Source organism: Phaenicophaeus curvirostris, chromosome 5 (genome assembly GCF_032191515.1).
Source record: "Phaenicophaeus curvirostris isolate KB17595 chromosome 5, BPBGC_Pcur_1.0, whole genome shotgun sequence".
Classification (NCBI taxonomy): domain Eukaryota; kingdom Metazoa; phylum Chordata; class Aves; order Cuculiformes; family Cuculidae; genus Phaenicophaeus; species Phaenicophaeus curvirostris.
Window position 1 is genome coordinate 18,896,634 of NC_091396.1, and position 21,167 is coordinate 18,917,800.

General features: G+C 45.9%; 1 protein-coding gene across 1 annotated transcript in view; it reads right to left on the minus strand.

Annotated features, from left to right (window-relative positions):
* Positions 1-21,167, minus strand: part of LOC138720780 (mucin-5AC-like) — a 56,655-nt gene that overhangs the window by 2,180 nt on the left and 33,308 nt on the right. The window contains exons 26-38 of the mRNA XM_069857120.1: positions 20,222-20,461; positions 19,378-19,534; positions 19,008-19,136; positions 18,510-18,636; positions 17,806-17,849; positions 17,515-17,710; positions 5,533-13,970; positions 5,005-5,169; positions 4,545-4,795; positions 3,925-4,096; positions 2,725-2,768; positions 1,763-1,885; positions 1,567-1,665 (exon numbers count right to left, since the gene is read on the minus strand). Coding sequence (XP_069713221.1) covers positions 1,567-1,665; positions 1,763-1,885; positions 2,725-2,768; positions 3,925-4,096; positions 4,545-4,795; positions 5,005-5,169; positions 5,533-13,970; positions 17,515-17,710; positions 17,806-17,849; positions 18,510-18,636; positions 19,008-19,136; positions 19,378-19,534; positions 20,222-20,461 — 10,185 coding nt within the window. The remainder of the gene's footprint in view (positions 1-1,566; positions 1,666-1,762; positions 1,886-2,724; positions 2,769-3,924; positions 4,097-4,544; positions 4,796-5,004; positions 5,170-5,532; positions 13,971-17,514; positions 17,711-17,805; positions 17,850-18,509; positions 18,637-19,007; positions 19,137-19,377; positions 19,535-20,221; positions 20,462-21,167) is intronic.

Here is a 21,167-nt window from a genome sequence, read left to right on the forward strand (position 1 = left end):
GGAAAACCAGTAATTGAGTACCTCAGCCTTCTCCATGCCCTGGGTAACCAGGTCTCCTTTTTCATTCCAAAGAGGGCCCACATTCTCCCTAGCCTTCCTTTTATTGCTGACGTACCTACAGAAGTTTTTCTTGTTGTCCTTCATGTCCTTGGCCAGATTTAATTCTGTCAGGGCTTCAGGTTTCCCAACCTGGTCCCTGGCTGTTCAAACAATTTCTCTGTATCCCTCCCTACTTGCCCTTGCTGCTACCCTCTGTAGGCTTCCTTTTTGAGTTTAAATTTGCCCAGGAGTTCCTTTTCATCCATGTACCATCCTGGTGTTTCTGCATGACTTCCTCTTTGTTGGGATGCATCACTGCTGAGCTTGGAGGAGGTGATCCTTGAATATTAGCAAACTTTCTTGGCCCCCTTTTCCCTCCAGGGCTTTATCCCATGGTACTCTACTAAGCAGATCCCTGAAGATGCCAAAGTCTGCTCTCCTGAAGCCCAATGTAGTGAGCTTGCTGCATGACTTCCTTGCTTCTCTAAAAGTCTTGAACACCTTTTCATGGTCACTGCAGTGAAGGCTTCCCTTGAGCTGTACATTCCCCATCAGCCCTTCTTTGTTGATGAGAATGAAGTCCAGCATAGCACTCCTCCTTGTTGGCTCTTCTGTCACTTGGAGAATTAAGTTGTTATCAACACATTCCAGGAGACTCCTGGATTGCTTGTGCCCTGCTGTGTTGTCCCTCCAACAGGTAACAGGGTGGCTGAAGTTCCCCATGAGGATCAGGGCTTGCCAATGTAAGACTGCACCTGTCTGTCAATAGAAGGCCTCATATACTTGGTATTCCTGCTCCAGTGTCCTGTAGCAGACTCCCTCTATAATGTCACCTGTCCCTGCCTTCCCTTCAATCCTGACCCATAAGCCCTTGGTCAGCTCCTTATCCGTCCCCAGGTGGAACTCGTTGGACTCCAGCTGGTCATTTGCATAGAGGGCAACACCCCCTCCTTGTCTGCCTTGCTTGTCCTTTCTAAAGAGCCTATATTCCTCCAGTCATAGGATCCATCCCATCATGTCTCTGTGATGCCAATGAAATCAAAGCCCTGCAGGTCTGCACACATCTCTAGCTCCTCTTTTTTTATTCCCCATGCTGCATGCATTTGCACTTAAGCTGGCACTTAAGCTGGGTCCCAATGAAGCTGTCTTGCAGGCTGGAGATCCTTTGTGTTGCTCTTCAGGTGCTTTCCCGATGACTTGTATTCCTTCTCCAGTCTCTGGGCATTGCTGGCACATGCTTCTGCACTTCTTTCAAGAGGCAAAAATGAAATTTTGCAAACTGTGGTTAGCTTGAAAGTTTAAATACTGGAATGCTCAGACCACAAATCAGAAGCCATTGCCCATTTAACCACACATATCAAGAATTTGATATTCCAAGTAAAAGTTCAATTCAGAAAGCTGGTGCGTTGGTTTTGAAGTTGTTTTTGTGTTAATTAGATTTTTGCTAGTAAGGAATGTGAGTTGACTCTTACCTGTTTTAACCTGCATTGGCTAATAGGTAGATGTGAGAATGGAAGGAGTACTTACATTGAGCACGTGAACAGTGTTGTTACTTAGTTTGATTTTGCAAGCTACTTCAATACACTTCCCACAGCACTCTCCATCCTCAGTCATATATTGATGACCCTACTCAGAAGGAGATGGAAGAGAAAGTATATTGAGTTGGTGATGGAGGATTCTAGTCTTCCTGTAATTGAGAGCTGATTGGGCAGCCTGAACTCACCATTGGGCAAGATGTTTCACATTGAACTCTTTCACAATGGACAATATTTTCATCAGTCACTGGATCTTTCTCAGAAGTGCAGGTACATTTCTTACATGAATTGATTATTGTTGACATTCCAACCTGGAAGAAAGGAAAAAATCAATTCATTTGTCAACAGCTTCTGTATAATGTATAGGCAGAGCTGAAAGCATTGCTAAGAACCATTAAGGCTGCTGAAATGCAAGTGCAACTGAGTTGTTCAGCTCTCCTCAAACATAAAGTTGTTTGGCTTTATGGCTTGCTAGAAAGCACATGTTAAGAGGAAACTAAATAAAGCAATATAGAAAGGAAAACTAAATTAATAAAATGCAGGTAAGATTGGTTTGTAATGCCTCCTAGCTTTTCAATGCTGTATTTGAGACTTTTTTCCCCCTGGTAGTCATGTTAATGGGTAACAAACCAATTATAATTTAAAATGGAGAGTAAAATAATTGATACACAGGCAGATGCATAGGCAGACATACAAGTCAACATATGGATTTTAGTCTTTCTGAAATGTATCCCCAAAAAGCTCCAGTGCTAATGTTCAAGTTTTGCCTACATGATATAGGTCATTTTTAGAAAAAGATATAAGTATAAATTAAAGCAAAAATCCTAGCTTTATTTTTGAAGCACCTTTTGAAGGCTTACTTTGAAGAGTGGTTGAGTTTGGGCTATTAATCATCTTTTTTGAAATTTCATGGATTTCAGAAGTGGGAGAGAGCTTAAAAAGGAAGTACATCACTAGTAATGTTACATTCTTGTTTTATGCTAGATGTTGAGTAACTCTTCTACAACAATTTTGGGTTTGTCATCTGAAAAAAACCCTTCCAATTAAGGGTTAGAGATAAAGGACATGTAATGGGAAAAGAACTTTCTCAAAGGCTTATTTTGGAAGAAAGGATGTACATTCCAGCAATATACCACTATAACATTCTCACCGTGTACATTGTACCATTAATCACGCAAGTGTCAGGTATTCGTCCTGAAAAACAACAAAAAAATAATTCCTGTGTAAACTCAAATTATGAGACTTCCTGAGAAGTCAAGACGTCATCAAGGTTTGTTAGTAACACAGAGGTGATGGCAAACTTGAATTCAATCCCACCTCTGTGCTTAGACCTCATATTTAGTACAGCTGGATGTTTAAATAAAGATTTGTTTCTTTGATATTGGCTAGAGGAGTTGAGAAGGAATGGCTTCAAATTTGCACCATGCATGAAAAATCCCATTTTTTGCTCCTTCAGTATCAGGTTCACCTCAAATTAAATTAGTTGTTTCCTCTTTGAACCCTAGAAGTCCTGTAACCTTCAAAGATGCCTTTGTTACTGAATCTTTGTGGCCTCTCAGAACCTGACTTGGATGGAAGATTGACTTCAAGTGGAAAAAAGGTATTCTTATTGTGGTAATACAAATAATTCGACAACAAAGCAGAACTCATTCCCATCTTTCACAGAACTACTTCAAACTCAGCTGTTCCTTTGTTTTGACCTTCCTGTTTCGGGCTTAATTTATGGCTACTTTTTTCTTTTTATTCTTTTGTATAAATATGTATATAAAATTTATGTATATAACAAAACATACAGACCTGTCATGTTTTAAAATTTTCATAAGCATTCCATAACAGTGTAAGTTATGGACATACATTGACATACATTGACAATTCTGTTAGTGATTACAACTCACTTTGTATTAATGCTTTCTGTTACTTGCTCTTGTAGTTAACTGTTAAGCTTTCTCCTGTTTTTCACAGAAGTTTATGCATCTTAGTTTAGCTACAGTTAGGCTAATGTTAATGTGGTCTAATGCTACATTGATAACATTAAATAAAATGCATTGATATTCTTTGTAATACAGATACAGAGATAGCTGAGCTACACAGACCACTTGAAGGTTTCAAGTATTAACCCTGCTCTCCCACCCATTCCAATTCTATCAGCAAACTTCATTGATAATAATATTTTGTTTTTAAATAAACTCCTACTGCATATTTAGCCAAAAACTGATGCATATCCACTGAGCAAGAACAATTCAAGGAAGCTTTTGCTGTTATTGTGATACACATAGATATTAATGGAAGCAGGAGTGTACCTTACCAGAGTTTATAACCTGGTATTTATATATGTATTTTTAATACTTACGGCATTCAAATTCAGGACAACATGGGTCTTCTGGTAGTACAGGCACAGAAACAAATCCTGCGTCACAAACGGGCGTCTGAACTGTTTGGCATGGGAGTGGCTGGCATTGTACAGTAACAGTGACAGGGTCGCAAACACACATCTTGCATTCACTTGTCCAGTTCTCTCCAGGCTGAAAATATGTAAATGATTTATTCTTAAGTGCTTTCTCACATTAATCATTTTGTTTCAACTTGAGGTAGACTCCAAACTGGCAGGAAGTTCAGATTAGAGCTTTCTTCATAAGTGTTCAGGCCTTAAAAGCAGACAAGCTAACAATCACAGAATTTTCTGCTGTGTAGAATGAATAAGATTTGAACACTTTTGTAGTTAGTGTACATATTTCTATGACATTTAATGTCTATGACATTTAAAGTGTCTCTGCCATGGCATTTTTGAGCTTTCCCATCTCCAGATAACTTAAAAGCCTAGTAAGGTTGAATATGTGTTGTCAGGTCATTTGTAACATGACCAGCTTTGTTATTGAAATACATACAAGTAGATTTGAATTGGCTATTACAGGACAAAAATTGAGCTGGTTTTCCAGTAGAGATATATGAGAAAATAGCAAGGGGAACCACCTTTCGTGGAGGATTGACATCAGTGCAGTTTCTTTCTACTGCAGTTGTGAGAGATGTTGCTGTGGTTGGCGAGACAGAAGAAAATACATGTTCTGTGGATGAGGTGGCTTGTATTGTAGTTTCTGAGGTTACTGAAGTGAATGGAGTTGTCGAAGGACATGGCCCCTGGAATGGGTCGATTTCGCATTCTTTGGTGCAAAGTGCGTAAAAATTACAGCCAGCTTGGTCTGTTCTGTTGTATACCACTTCCCCTGTAGAGGAAAATTGGAGAAGAAATTTAAAAAACAATGAAAATACTTATGGAAAAAAAACCAAGAAAATACTGTGAAAATATAATGTATATTTGTGAATGACAAAATCTATGTTTAGATGATTATGAGTGGTTGTCTTTAATTGAATAAGGTATTAAGGGTTTATTTTACTTATGAATATTTTTATAACTGCAAAATAAGACACTTACCAGGAGAAAAAAAATGACCAAGCACGTGACAAAAACATGGAGTTGTTTTGCTTGATGTAACGTATGTACTTGCTTCTGTTGTGACAGGTGTGCTCATGGAAGAACTGAAGATCGCAGAAGTTCTTGTTGTAAAATGACTTGATTGGGGTGTACCAGAGGTAGCTACTGTTGAGCACAAGACATCATTTAGTTTGCACCAGAGGACTTCGATGTCATAATTTTAAAATATTGGCGAGAACTCTTAAAAATTACAGAAAATCTAGTCGATATTTTTGTTGTATTCAACTATTGGACATAATGCTAAGTGGAGGTTGTGAAAATCTTTTAGGTCTACACTGAATATATTCTGAGTTTTGCCAAATATTATGAAATTTTGCTCTAGTGTCTTAAAAAATTTCAGCCACCACAGTCTCCCCCAGATAAGGTTAAGTAATATCAACTATGGATTCCACTCTCACGCTTCTCTCACACAGAGACAAAAAACAGATGTTGGAAGAATACCTGTATAGCCTATGGTGCTTGAAATACCTGTTTTGGGGACACTGGAGGCAGTAGTGGGTGATGTTGGAGGCTGGGTTACCACAGTGGAGGTTTCTGCTGGAGGAGTTGTGGCTGGCGACGTTGTGGTGCTTCCTTCACTGGTCCTGGAAGTGCTGGTGCTGCTGGCGGCTGTGGTGGGCACCGTTGGTGTTGGTGGTGTGAGGATGGTTGTGCTTTGTAACGGAACAAGAGAGGTCCTGGCTGTGCTGCCTGTGCTGGTGGTTGTGATGATGGGTGTGGTCTGTGTTGGCGGAGCAGTGGTACTGGGGACAACGGTGGTGCCAGTGGTAGTTGTCACTTCTGTTGAGGCAAGGGTGGACGCAGTAGTGGGTGACGTTGGAGGCTGTGTGGCTGTAGTGGAGGTTTCTGCAGTAGAGGCTGTGGTGGAGGAGCCCGTGGTAGTGCCTGGAGATGCTGATGTGGTCTGGCAGTGTGAACGGTCACAGCACAGCACCTTGATCTCGTAGTCAAAGCAAATGGGGTGCTTAGTGATCTGATCCTCATTTCTGCACACAAGCCCAAAGTTGAGGCTGCACTCAACTACCTGTCCCAGTGTGTCCAGACTCCTGGAAGGGTAATCTTTAGCACGGCACTGGATGTCTTGTGGCTGGTTGCACAGTGCATAGCCAGCAGCATGGATTTTTTCAAATGTCTCCATGTCCCCATTTTGAGTACCAGGGCTTGGGGAATCCACGTTAAACCACTGTGTCCAGGCACAGCGTGGCTGGCAGCTGTTTGTGGTCTCGGAGGTGCTGGCAGTGCTGGTGCTTGCGGAAGCGGGTGCCGTTGGTGTCGGTGTGAGGATGGTTGTGCTTTGTATTGGAGCAGGAGAGGTCCTGGCTGTGCTGGCTGTGCTGGTGGTTGTGATGATGGGTGTGGTCTGTGTTGGCGGAGCAGTGGTACTGGGGACAACGGTGGTGCCAGTGGTGGTTGTCACTTCTGTTGAGGCAAGGGTGGACGCAGTAGTGGGTGACGTTGGAGGCTGTGTGGTTGTAGTGGAGGTTTCTGCAGTAGAGGCTGTGGTGGAGGAGCCCGTGGTAGTGCCTGGAGATGCTGATGTGGTCTGGCAGTGTGAACGGTCACAGCACAGCACCTTGATCTCGTAGTCAAAGCAAATGGGGTGCTTAGTGATCTGATCCTCATTTCTGCACACAAGCCCAAAGTTGAGGCTGCACTCAACTACCTGTCCCAGTGTGTCCAGACTCCTGGAAGGGTAATCTTTAGCACGGCACTGGATGTCTTGAGGCTGGTTGCACAGTGCATAGCCAGCGGCATGGATTTTTTCAAATGTCTCCATGTCCCCATTTTGAGTACCAGGGCTTGGGGAATCCACGTTAAACCACTGTGTCCAGGCACAGCGTGGCTGGCAGCTGTTTGTGGTCTCGGAGGTGCTGGCAGTGCTGGTGCTTGCGGAAGTGGGTGCCGTTGGTGTCGGTGTGAGGATGGTTGTGCTTTGTATTGGAGCAGGAGAGGTCCTGGCTGTGCTGGCTGCGGTGGTGGTTGTGATGATGGATGTGGTCTGTGTTGGCGGAGCTGTGGTACTGGGGACAACGGTGGTGCCAGTGGTGGTTGTCACTTCTGTTGAGGCAAGGGTGGACGCAGTAGTGGGTGATGTTGGAGGCTGTGTGGCTGTAGTGGAGGTTTCTGCTGGAGGAGTGGTGGCTGGCGACGTTGTGGTGCTTCCTTCACTGGTCCTGGAAGTGCTGGTGCTGCTGGCGGCTGTGGTGGGCACCGTTGGTGTTGGTGCAATGACGGTTGTGCTCTGCGTTGGAGCAGGAGAGGTCCTGGCTGTGCTGGCTGTGCTGGTGGTTGTGATGATGGGTGTGGTCTGTGTTGGCGGAGCAGTGGTACTGGTGACAACGGTGGTGCCAGTGGTAGTTGTCACTTCTGTTGAGGCAAGGGTGGACGCAGTAGTGGGTGACGTTGGAGGCTGTGTGGTTGTAGTGGAGGTTTCTGCAGTAGAGGCTGTGGTGGAGGAGCCCGTGGTAGTGCCTGGAGATGCTGATGTGGTCTGGCAGTGTGAACGGTCACAGCACAGCACCTTGATCTCGTAGTCAAAGCAAATGGGGTGCTTAGTGATCTGATCCTCATTTCTGCACACAAGCCCAAAGTTGAGGCTGCACTCAACTACCTGTCCCAGTGTGTCCAGACGCCTGGAAGGGTAATCTTTAGCACGGCACTGGATGTCTTGTGGCTGGTTGCACAGTGCATAGCCAGCAGCATGGATTTTTTCAAATGTCTCCATGTCCCCATTTTGGGTACCAGGGCTTGGGGAATCCACGTTAAACCACTGTGTCCAGGCACAGCGTGGCTGGCAGCTGTTTGTGGTCTCAGAGGTGCTGGCAGTGCTGGTGCTTGCGGAAGTGGGTGCCGTTGGTGTCGGTGTGAGGATGGTTGTGCTTTGTATTGGAGCAGGAGAGGTCCTGGCTGTGCTGGCTGTGCTGGTGGTTGTGATGACGGATGTGGTCTGTGTTGGCGGAGCAGTGGTACTGGGGACAACGGTGGTGCCAGTGGTGGTTGTCACTTCTGTTGAGGCAAGGGTGGACGCAGTAGTGGGTGATGTTGGAGGCTGTGTGGCTGTAGTGGAGGTTTCTGCTGGAGGAGTGGTGGCTGGCGACGTTGTGGTGCTTCCTTCACTGGTCCTGGAAGTGCTGGTGCTGCTGGCGGCTGTGGTGGGCACCGTTGGTGTTGGTGCAATGACGGTTGTGCTCTGCGTTGGAGCAGGAGAGGTCCTGGCTGTGCTGGCTGTGCTGGTGGTTGTGATGATGGGTGTGGTCTGTGTTGGCGGAGCAGTGGTACTGGTGACAACGGTGGTGCCAGTGGTAGTTGTCACTTCTGTTGAGGCAAGGGTGGACGCAGTAGTGGGTGACGTTGGAGGCTGTGTGGTTGTAGTGGAGGTTTCTGCAGTAGAGGCTGTGGTGGAGGAGCCCGTGGTAGTGCCTGGAGATGCTGATGTGGTCTGGCAGTGTGAACGGTCACAGCACAGCACCTTGATCTCGTAGTCAAAGCAAATGGGGTGCTTAGTGATCTGATCCTCATTTCTGCACACAAGCCCAAAGTTGAGGCTGCACTCAACTACCTGTCCCAGTGTGTCCAGACGCCTGGAAGGGTAATCTTTAGCACGGCACTGGATGTCTTGTGGCTGGTTGCACAGTGCATAGCCAGCAGCATGGATTTTTTCAAATGTCTCCATGTCCCCATTTTGGGTACCAGGGCTTGGGGAATCCACGTTAAACCACTGTGTCCAGGCACAGCGTGGCTGGCAGCTGTTTGTGGTCTCAGAGGTGCTGGCAGTGCTGGTGCTTGCGGAAGTGGGTGCCGTTGGTGTCGGTGTGAGGATGGTTGTGCTTTGTATTGGAGCAGGAGAGGTCCTGGCTGTGCTGGCTGTGCTGGTGGTTGTGATGACGGATGTGGTCTGTGTTGGCGGAGCAGTGGTACTGGGGACAACGGTGGTGCCAGTGGTGGTTGTCACTTCTGTTGAGGCAAGGGTGGACGCAGTAGTGGGTGATGTTGGAGGCTGTGTGGCTGTAGTGGTGGTTTCTGCTGGAGGAGTGTTGGCTGGCGACGTTGTGGTGCTTCCTTCACTGGTCCTGGAAGTGCTGGTGCTGCTGGTGGCTGTGGTGGGCACCGTTGGTGTTGGTGCAATGACGGTTGTGCTCTGCGTTGGAGCAGGAGAGGTCCTGGCTGTGCTGGCTGTGCTGGTGGTTGTGATGATGGGTGTGGTCTGTGTTGGCGGAGCAGTGGTACTGGTGACAACGGTGGTGCCAGTGGTAGTTGTCACTTCTGTTGAGGCAAGGGTGGACGCAGTAGTGGGTGACGTTGGAGGCTGTGTGGTTGTAGTGGAGGTTTCTGCAGTAGAGGCTGTGGTGGAGGAGCCCGTGGTAGTGCCTGGAGATGCTGATGTGGTCTGGCAGTGTGAACGGTCACAGCACAGCACCTTGATCTCGTAGTCAAAGCAAATGGGGTGCTTAGTGATCTGATCCTCATTTCTGCACACAAGCCCAAAGTTGAGGCTGCACTCAACTACCTGTCCCAGTGTGTCCAGACTCCTGGAAGGGTAATCTTTAGCACGGCACTGGATGTCTTGAGGCTGGTTGCACAGTGCATAGCCAGCAGCATGGATTTTTTCAAATGTCTCCATGTCCCCATTTTGAGTACCAGGGCTTGGGGAATCCACGTTAAACCACTGTGTCCAGGCACAGCGTGGCTGGCAGCTGTTTGTGGTCTCGGAGGTGCTGGCAGTGCTGGTGCTTGCGGAAGTGGGTGCCGTTGGTGTCGGTGTGAGGATGGTTGTGCTTTGTATTGGAGCAGGAGAGGTCCTGGCTGTGCTGGCTGCGGTGGTGGTTGTGATGATGGATGTGGTCTGTGTTGGCGGAGCTGTGGTACTGGGGACAACGGTGGTGCCAGTGGTGGTTGTCACTTCTGTTGAGGCAAGGGTGGACGCAGTAGTGGGTGATGTTGGAGGCTGTGTGGCTGTAGTGGAGGTTTCTGCTGGAGGAGTGGTGGCTGGCGACGTTGTGGTGCTTCCTTCACTGGTCCTGGAAGTGCTGGTGCTGCTGGCGGCTGTGGTGGGCACCGTTGGTGTTGGTGCAATGACAGTTGTGCTCTGCGTTGGAGCAGGAGAGGTCTTGGCAGTGCTGGCTCTGGTGGTGGATGTGATGATCGGTGTGGTCTGTGTTGGAGGAGCAGCGGTACTGGTGAGAACAGTGGTGCCAGTGGTAGTTGTCACTTCTGTTGAGGCAAGGGTGGACGCAGTAGTGGGTGATGTTGGAGGCTGTGTGGTTGTAGTGGAGGTTTCTGCAGTAGAGGCTGTGGTGGAGGAGCCCGTGGTAGTGCCTGGAGATGCTGATGTGGTCTGGCAGTGTGAACGGTCACAGCACAGCACCTTGATCTTGTAGTCAAAGCAAATGGGGTACTTAGTGATCTGATCCTCATTTCTGCACACAAGCCCAAAGTTGAGGCTGCACTCAACTACCTGTCCCAGTGTGTCCAGACTCCTGGAAGGGTAATCTTTAGCACGGCACTGGATGTCTTGTGGCTGGCTGCACAGTGCATAGCCAGCGGCACGGATTTTTTCAAATGTCTCCATGTCCCCATTTTGGGTACCAGGGCTTGGGGAATCCACGTTAAACCACTGTGTCCAGGCACAGCGTGGCTGGCAGCTGTTTGTGGTCTCGGAGGTGATGGCAGTGCTGGTGCTTGCGGAAGCGGGTGCCGTTGGTGTCGGTGTGAGGATGGTTGTGCTTTGTATTGGAGCAGGAGAGGTCCTGGCTGTGCTGGCTGTGCTGGTGGTTGTGATGATGGATGTGGTCTGTGTTGGCGGAGCAGTGGTACTGGGGACAACGGTGGTGCCAGTGGTGGTTGTCACTTCTGTTGAGGCAAGGGTGGACGCAGTAGTGGGTGATGTTGGAGGCTGTGTGGCTGTAGTGGTGGTTTCTGCTGGAGGAGTGGTGACTGGCGACGTTGTGGTGCTTCCTTCACTGGTCCTGGAAGTGCTGGTGCTGCTGGTGGCTGTGGTGGGCACCGTTGGTGTTGGTGCAATGACGGTTGTGCTCTGCGTTGGAGCAGGAGAGGTCCTGGCTGTGCTGGCTGTGCTGGTGGTTGTGATGATGGGTGTGGTCTGTGTTGGCGGAGCAGTGGTACTGGTGACAACGGTGGTGCCAGTGGTAGTTGTCACTTCTGTTGAGGCAAGGGTGGACGCAGTAGTGGGTGACGTTGGAGGCTGTGTGGTTGTAGTGGAGGTTTCTGCAGTAGAGGCTGTGGTGGAGGAGCCCGTGGTAGTGCCTGGAGATGCTGATGTGGTCTGGCAGTGTGAACGGTCACAGCACAGCACCTTGATCTCGTAGTCAAAGCAAATGGGGTGCTTAGTGATCTGATCCTCATTTCTGCACACAAGCCCAAAGTTGAGGCTGCACTCAACTACCTGTCCCAGTGTGTCCAGACTCCTGGAAGGGTAATCTTTAGCACGGCACTGGATGTCTTGTGGCTGGTTGCACAGTGCATAGCCAGCGGCACGGATTTTTTCAAATGTCTCCTTGTCCCCATTTTGGGTACCAGGGCTTGGGGAATCCACGTTAAACCACTGTGTCCAGGCACAGCGTGGCTGGCAGCTGTTTGTGGTCTCGGAGGTGCTGGCAGTGCTGGTGCTTGCGGAAGTGGGTGCCGTTGGTGTCGGTGTGAGGATGGTTGTGCTTTGTATTGGAGCAGGAGAGGTCCTGGCTGTGCTGGCTGCAGTGGTGGTTGTGATGATGGATGTGGTCTGTGTTGGCGGAGCTGTGGTACTGGGGACAACGGTGGTGCCAGTGGTGGTTGTCACTTCTGTTGAGGCAAGGGTGGACGCAGTAGTGGGTGATGTTGGAGGCTGTGTGGCTGTAGTGGAGGTTTCTGCTGGAGGAGTGGTGGCTGGTGACGTTGTGGTGCTTCCTTCACTGGTCCTGGAAGTGCTGGTGCTGCTGGCGGCTGTGGTGGGCACCGTTGGTGTTGGTGCAATGACGGTTGTGCTCTGCGTTGGAGCAGGAGAGGTCTTGGCAGTGCTGGCTCTGGTGGTGGATGTGATGATCGGTGTGGTCTGTGTTGGAGGAGCAGCGGTACTGGTGAGAACAGTGGTGCCAGTGGTGGTTGTCACTTCTGTTGAGGCAAGGGTGGACGCAGTAGTGGGTGATGTTGGAGGCTGTGTGGTTGTAGTGGAGGTTTCTGCAGTAGAGGCTGTGGTGGAGGAGCCCGTGGTAGTGCCTGGAGATGCTGATGTGGTCTGGCAGTGTGAACGGTCACAGCACAGCACCTTGATCTTGTAGTCAAAGCAAATGGGGTACTTAGTGATCTGATCCTCATTTCTGCACACAAGCCCAAAGTTGAGACTGCACTCAACTACCTGTCCCAGTGTGTCCAGACTCCTGGAAGGGTAATCTTTAGCACGGCACTGGATGTCTTGTGGCTGGCTGCACAGTGCATAGCCAGCGGCACGGATTTTTTCAAATGTCTCCATGTCCCCATTTTGGGTACCAGGGCTTGGGGAATCCACGTTAAACCACTGTGTCCAGGCACAGCGTGGCTGGCAGCTGTTTGTGGTCTCGGAGGTGATGGCAGTGCTGGTGCTTGCGGAAGCGGGTGCCGTTGGTGTCGGTGTGAGGATGGTTGTGCTTTGTATTGGAGCAGGAGAGGTCCTGGCTGTGCTGGCTGTGCTGGTGGTTGTGATGATGGATGTGGTCTGTGTTGGCGGAGCAGTGGTACTGGGGACAACGGTGGTGCCAGTGGTGGTTGTCACTTCTGTTGAGGCAAGGGTGGACGCAGTAGTGGGTGATGTTGGAGGCTGTGTGGCTGTAGTGGTGGTTTCTGCTGGAGGAGTGTTGGCTGGCGACGTTGTGGTGCTTCCTTCACTGGTCCTGGAAGTGCTGGTGCTGCTGGTGGCTGTGGTGGGCACCGTTGGTGTTGGTGCAATGACGGTTGTGCTCTGCGTTGGAGCAGGAGAGGTCCTGGCTGTGCTGGCTGCAGTGGTGGTTGTGATGATGGATGTGGTCTGTGTTGGCGGAGCTGTGGTACTGGGGACAACGGTGGTGCCAGTGGTGGTTGTCACTTCTGTTGAGGCAAGGGTGGACGCAGTAGTGGGTGATGTTGGAGGCTGTGTGGCTGTAGTGGAGGTTTCTGCTGGAGGAGTGGTGGCTGGTGACGTTGTGGTGCTTCCTTCACTGGTCCTGGAAGTGCTGGTGCTGCTGGCGGCTGTGGTGGGCACCGTTGGTGTTGGTGCAATGACGGTTGTGCTCTGCATTGGAGCAGGAGAGGTCTTGGCAGTGCTGGCTCTGGTGGTGGTTGTGATGATGGATGTGGTCTGTGTTGGTGGAGCAGTGGTACTGGGGACAACAGTGGTGCCAGTGGTGGTTGTCACTTCTGTTGGGGGGAGTGTGGAGGAAGTAGTGGGTGATGTTGGAGGCTGCGTTGTGCTTTCTCTTTGTTTTGTTGATGTTTTAGGTACTTCAGTGTTTTGTGCCTGTGTGTGTTTCTTTTCTGTTGTTGGTTTTATTTTTGTGTTTACTGTAAATGCTGTTGATTTTACAGCAGTCGTTGTGAATTCTGTGGTACTTGTTGTTGTAGTTTCTATTTCTGAACATGGTACGTATCTGCAGCATGATATTCTGATTTCATAATTATAGCATTGCTTAGACGATTGGTCCTTGTTATTGCATATTAATCCTCTATTTTGACTACATTGCACTGTTTGATTAAGATTGTTTATTTCTGTATTGGGGTGTTCTTTCGCCCTGCATTGAACACCATCTGGGTTTTTACATACTCTGTAACCTTTCTCTCTGAGGTTTTCAAATATTTCATAATCTCCACTGTCTTCATTGTTTTCAGGCTGTGTGGAATCATACCATTCTGACCATGTACATACATGCTTCACACATACAGTTGTGACAGGTTTTGCGGTTGTCATTTCTGTAATTAAAAGAAGGAAATATAAGGACTTTGTATTCTTATTGAAGAAGGTATCAGGAAAAAATTATCTTCTATACACTTTAATGTATGTATTATTCTACATGTTATTGTAGTATTTAATTTCAAATAACTTACTTTGATATTCTTGGATTTCATTTCTAAAGTTAGGTTCTGATCTCATGTCTGTCTTATTTTTCTAGTGGCAATCTATATGTCATTTATTTAAAGAAGTGGTTAAATATAGCTAATGTGTGCATTGTGTGCAATGTTAACATGTAGGATAATGTGATCTCAGAATTCTGATGTCATAGGCAAGAAGAGATTTAATTCTCCTGTATATCAACTCTGTACTTCACTGCACAGCCATACAGGCTTTAAAGTATTTTTACAGGTTAATGACTTTTCTACTTATTTTACTATGAGAACATGTAGTATATTCTAAATAAGAAATATAAAATATATATTTAACACATATATTTTATATATAATACATTATAATATAGAATACACATATACAATCTAATATATATGAAATATATAATTTAGTATTTTCTACTTAATTTAATTTTTTTTCATTTTCTTAGCATTATGAAGATAACCATGTAGAATACACACCACTTTCTTCATATAAATGTTATTTAATAGAAGACTTAAAGTTGAATATCTAGTTCTTGCTGTAGAACTAATAATTGCGACCTGATGAGGTGCATCCCAGAGTTCTGAGGGAATTGGCTGATGTGGTTGCCAAGCCACTCTCCATGATATTTGAAAGGTCATGGCAATCAGGAGAAGTCCCTGGTGACTGGAGGAAGGGTAACATTGTGCCCATTTTTAAAAAGCATAGAAAAGACAACCCTCGGATCTACCGACCTGTCAGCCTCATCTCTGTGCCTGGGAAGATCACGGAACAGAGCTTGAGGCCATTCCTTCTTGTCCTGTCCCCTGTCACTTGGGAGAAGAGGCCAGCACCCTCCTCTCTACAACCTCCTTTCAGGTAGTTCTAGAGAGCAATGAGGTCTCCCCTCAGCCTCCTCTTCTCCAGGTTAAACAACCCCAGCTCTCTCAGCCGCTCCTCGTAAGACTTGTTCTCCAGCCCCTTCACCAGCTTTGTTGCTCTTCTCTGGACTCGCTCCAGAGCCTCAACATCCTTCTTGTGGTGAGGGGCCCAGAAATGAACACAGGATTTGAGGAGCGGTCTCACCAGTGCCGAGTACAGAGGGAGAATAACCTCCCTGGACCTGCTGGTCACACCGTTTCTGATACAAGCCAAGATGCCATTGGCCTCCTTGGCCACCTGGGCACACTGCTGTCTCATGTTCAGTCGGCCGTCAACCAACACCCCCAGGTCCCTCTCCTCCAGGCAGCTTTCTAGACAGACTTCTCCTAGTCTGTAGCACTGCACAGGGTTGTTGTGCCCCAAATGCAGGACCCGGCATTTGGCCTTGTTAAACCTCACGCCATTGGTCTCAGCCCAGCGGTCCAGCCTGTTCAGATCCCTTTGCAGAGCCTCCCTACACTCCAGCAGATCAACACTTCCACCCAGCTTAGTGTCATCTGCAAACTTTCTAAGGGTGCACTCGATGCCTTCATCCAGGTCATTGATAAAGACATTGAACAGGGCTGGACCCAGCACTGAGCCCTGGGGAACCCCACTTGTCACTGGCCTCCAGCTGGATTTCACACCATTTCCCACCACTCTCTGGGCCCGGCCATCCAACCAGTTTTCCACCCAGGAGAGTGTGTGCCTGTCCAGGCCAGAGGCTGACAGTTTCTCAAGCAGAATGCTGTGAGAAACTGTGTCAAAGCCTTTACTGAAGTCCAGGAAGACCACATCCACAGCCTTTCCCTCATCCAGCAGCCGAGTCACTCTGTCATAGAAGGCGATCAGGTTAGTTTGGCAAGACCTGCCTTTTGTGAACCCATGTTGACTGGGCCTGATCACCTGGTTCTCTTGCATGTGCTTCATGATAGCACTCAAGATCACCTGCTCCATGACTTTCCCTGGGACTGAGGTCAGACTGACAGGCCTGTAGTTTCCTGAGTCCTCCCTGTGACCCTTCTTGTAGATGGGCACGACATCAGCCAGCCTCCAGTCCAGTGGAACTTCCCCAGTCTTCCAGGACTGTTGGAAGATGATGGAAAGGGGTTTGGCCAGCACATCCGCCAGCTCCTTCAATACCCTTGGATGAATCCCATCTGGCCCCATAGACTTGTGGGTGTCTAGTCGGGCTAGCAAGGCTCTGACCACCTCCTCTTGGATCATGGGAGCCTCATTTTGCTCCTCTAGCTCCTGGGAGTTTCAACAAGGCCAAGAGCAAGGTCCTACACCTGGGTTGGGGCAATACCCGATTTCAGTACACGACAGGGGACGACATGATTGACGGCAGCCCTGCACAGAAGGACTTAGGTGTGATAGTTGATGAGAAGTTCGACATGAGCCAGCAACGTGTGCTTGCAGCCCAGAAGGCCAGCCGTATCCTGGGCTGCATCAAAAGAAGCGTGGCCAGCAGGTGGAGGGAAATGATTCTGCCCCTCTATTCCTCTCATGTGAGACCTCATCTGGAGTACTGTGTCCAGTTCTGGAATCCTCAGTATAAGAAGGATACAGAACTGTTGGAATGGGTCCAGAGGAGGGATACAAAGATGATCAGAGGGCTGGAGCACCTTCCATATAAGGACAGGCTGAGAGAGTTGGTGTTGTTCAGCCTGGAGAAGAGAAGGCTTCAAGGAGATCTTATAGAATCCTTGCAGTACCTGATGGGGGCCTAGAAGAAAGCTGGGGAGGGACTGTTTACAAAGGCTTGTAGCAACAGGACTAGGGCAATTGGTACAAACCAGAAAGGAGCAGATTTAGACTAGACATAAGGAAGAATTTCTTCACTATGAGAGTGGTGAAGCACTGGCACAGGTTGCCCAGGGAAGTTGTGGATGCCCCCTCCCTGGAGGTGTTCAAGGCCAGGTTGGATGGGGCCTTGGGCAGCCTGATCTAGTGGGAGGTGTCCCTGCCCATGGCAGAGGGACTAGAACTAGATGATCTCTAAGGTCCCTTCCAACCCAACCTATTCAATGATTCTATGATAATTTTGTGGAAATATTTCACAAAAATTCTCAGAATTATATGGTCAGTATGAGTTAACCTCAAGAATAATGTGGAAAGAAACTGTGAAAGTTGTAAGTAATTTAAATATTGACAATAATTGTCTTTGGTATTTTCAGAAGTTGGTCCAGAACTCCTGGGTTTTTTTGCAAGGATGTGTGATTGTCAATGATGCAATGATTAATAAGTTCTATTATTTTTTCCCCTGGAAAAAACTTGGTGAAACAGTAGAAACCGTGTCTGTAAGAAAAGCTGTACTCATTTCTACATCCTTAATTATGGTCATCCTTAGCAGCTGAAGCTTCCAAATGAATCGGTGGCTTCAGCAGAAGCTAACAGTAAGATTATGTGCCATTAATTGATGAAAAGGCCCTCCCTTTCAGGCAGTTTTCAGTCCCTTCCAGTCATTTTTCAGTTATTTTAAAGAGTATTCTTGCATACCTGAAGTAGTAGTTGTGGGCTGACTTGTAGAAAATGTAAATGGGGTTGTTGTAGAGATGCCACATTTAAAGATGCTTCTGCTTATTGTTCTGTTGACATCACATGTTGCACTGAAACACCATCCAGCTGTATCTGTGGTGTTGTAGATGAGTTCACCATATTTATAGGTGTTCCCCTCATAAATGCAGTTGCATGCTGTAATTCAGAAGTTATTTATTGTCAGGCATCTATGTATGAAAAGATAATATCCAGTATTTCACTTTTTTAATAATTCTTCTCTGCTGTCTTACCTTTTTCATCAAATTTGCATTGTAAACCTTCTGATGTGCATTCACTGAAATAAAAAACATAAAATACCACACATATTTTGATTATGAGGTAAACTTATTTGTCATCTTCCTGCCAGGTACTAGTGTCAAAAGACAGGACATTTTAATTGTGTTTATTCCTTGAGTGCTCAGTTCATGTTTGACATTGTTTTCCAAAAGCTTTCTTTATATTAAACACAAACTTACAAATGGAATTGAAGATAAATATTATGCAAAGCTACAGCTAGAAGTCTTAAGGAAGACTTTCCTTTTTTCCTCTTCATTACTTTCCTTGCATTTGCAATGTTTTCATAATAAAAAGCAGACTAAAATGGGAGAACACTATAAGTAGTTTACGAATGTAATAAAATCCTTGGAAGCAGACCCCCTATTAGGTATCTCTGCTCCTGGAGCAATATTTTTCCTGCCATAGGAATAGGAAATAGAGATATCCTAGTTATAAAGGACTCCTTCTTCTTTAACCTTTATGCTGAGGATTTACAACATGTTCAAAAACAAATTAAACAAAACATAAAATGACACAAGAACTTCTCACAACAATGTAGAAAGAAAACTAGCATTACACAGGCAGCATGAACTAGTGCTGTCATATAACAGGAACAGCCATTTTTTCACTGCTGTATTGATCGTTTTCCTTGTACATGATTGGGCTGATATGTTCTTACCATAAATTACATTCATCCCGTCTATATATCTTTCCATCTTCACTATCATAACAGTCACAAAGACTGACACACTTCATCTGATCCTCATGAAAATATGGCTTGTCTGGTGGGCAGTTAGGGTAGCAGCCTGAAGGAAGGAAAAGGGTATGTAGAAGGTGAAAAAGGTGAGAATGAGATACCATCAGCAAAAGTTTTATATGTGCAGAATGTGTTTGCAGATCTTGTATTTAATAGTCATAATTATTAATAATTATTTTTTCCAATAATTCTAGGAAGTAATGAAGAGTACTGGCATCTCAAGAGTACACGCACAAGCACTTAGTCCTAGAGATGGTTTTGATTTGAATTTCCATACTCTTCCTCCATTCATGTGGGTGCACTGACATTGAAAAGAATTGAATGGTGCAAATGCAGCTTCTGGGAGAATTACACTCCATTGAAGACTGTTAAAAATATAATAAAATGTACCCACTTAAAGGTGCTTGCAGCTCTTTTTACCTTCTAAACCTGGCAAATCATGGAAGCATTTTCCACTTGGGTTCCTACAGGTCTTCATACATGAGGCTCCGCAAGGCTTATAGTGCCATTCACATTCCCCTTGGTGATTGTAGTAATCACAGAACAACGCTAAGGAAATACAAAAAATTGGACTTCTTCAGAAAATAAGAAAGCATCTTTTTACTCATGTCTGTTCATCATATTCCTGCAATGCTTCTTGGACAGTCTTGAAAATGGTGAATGAATAAGTGAAATTGCACGACCATCAAAACAGATGAATGTGAAAAGTCTACGCAGTGAGATTATAGTGCTCATACATACACTGAACATTTAACTGCACTCTCAGAAGTGTTTATAAGATAAAACTCACGACAGATTGATGGGGTTCTCCAGGCTATGCAGGTACCAACTTCACTACATGCTTGAGCGTAGGCAGCTACTGCTGTACAAAAGCAATCACAGTCCCCTCCAGTGTCACATGCACAAGCATCTGTCACGCATGCTTGATAATATTTCGCTGGCTCAACCTGTTATTAAAAAGAAATATAGTATTATACATCATGCCTTCTAAATTTCTGTCTTAGCTTTGCTAGGGTTATTTTCTTAAAATTGTAGTATCTCAGAAGAAAAGCCTTAATCTGTAATTTCTTTTTCTTTTGTTTATATACACTGTTTCACATCAAAGGTGGTGACAGATAATACATCCAAATCACATATCGACAGATTTTTCGACACTCAGACTTGTGTCCTAGTGGAATATTGGATTCATGTTACCAAGTGATATGAGGCACCTGCACTTGAAAATGAAGGTCTCTGCCAGTGGAGAGAACTAAGGTAACAGGATGAACACAGACTTACCCTATATCGTTTGGTAGGAACTTAGTTTTAAATAAAGCCTATACTGATAATTCCTTACAATGTTATTTCATTGAGCTTGTGTTCTGAACATGGCACATGAGAATTTTTATCAAAGCTGCACTACAAGAAAATACATAGTCATTATGAAATTATTATTCTTTCATAATAGGTCAATATTCCCTACAAACTAAATGTCCTTTCATTTCTTACAGGTAGAGACTACAAAACTGTCCCATCGAGTGGGATTCAGATTGAAGTTTTCCTCATAAATTTTAAAGTGAAACATGCCTGAAGACAGCAGCTTCAATAATACACAGACCTAGTCTTCACACAGTAAACTTCTGCCCTTGTAATACCTGAGAGTGACAGGCGGCAAAGACGTTGCTGTTGATGATGCTACACTGCTTCTCTGACCAGGACTTTCGATAAGGGTTGGTAGAACACGTGTCCTTTATGCTGGAAGCATCAGGACATGTTGAGGATACTTTCCAACTGTTCCCAAACTCTAGAACATTCTCTACCACAGACTGACTCCTTGTAGTAAAGTCATTGATGCCATTGCCATCATAATTTCCACAGAGACCACAGACCTGACCCTGCAAGAGAAATTAAATAAAATAGTAACGGATGTGAGAAAACTTGAAAAACATCTGAGCCTGAACGGATACTTGTAATTCAGCTCTTAGAATGGTGCCATTACATTCTAACTTTCCTGAACTTCTTCATCCTTTGTTTACTCTGCAACAGAACATGGCCACTAAGGCTAGGAGGATACTGCTGTTGACTTCTCTTCTTTCCAATCTGAACAATAAAACCATCTTTGTCATTGAGACCTTATTGCCTTTAAGATATGTCTTTAACCAGGAAATGAGTACTCACAGTTAGCTGACTAAGCTTTTCATTTAAGTGTTATTTTATACAATAGGTGTACTTATAAAATAACAACCTTACAAATCTGTCATAAATACTACCAGTTCAGCTACATTGTCTACTCATTGAGTCTTTACTGTTAAGAGTGCTCACAGGTATAAAAAGAAATTACATAGTCCTTGCACATCCATAAATATCCTTCATTCCAAATTTATAGATCTGTAAAACTGTGATAGCCCGCCATAGATACTATGTTTTCTACGTATATCTAAGGTGCATAATTCCTATATTAATAGTATCTTTATAAAATTCCAGTAGATGAGGCAGTAAAAGAACCTATGATATCAAAAGAGATTTGTATATGAGTTCTAAATTACACTTAATTTATATACCTAATTGAAATATCACTGTGGTAAACAACAGGATAACAAA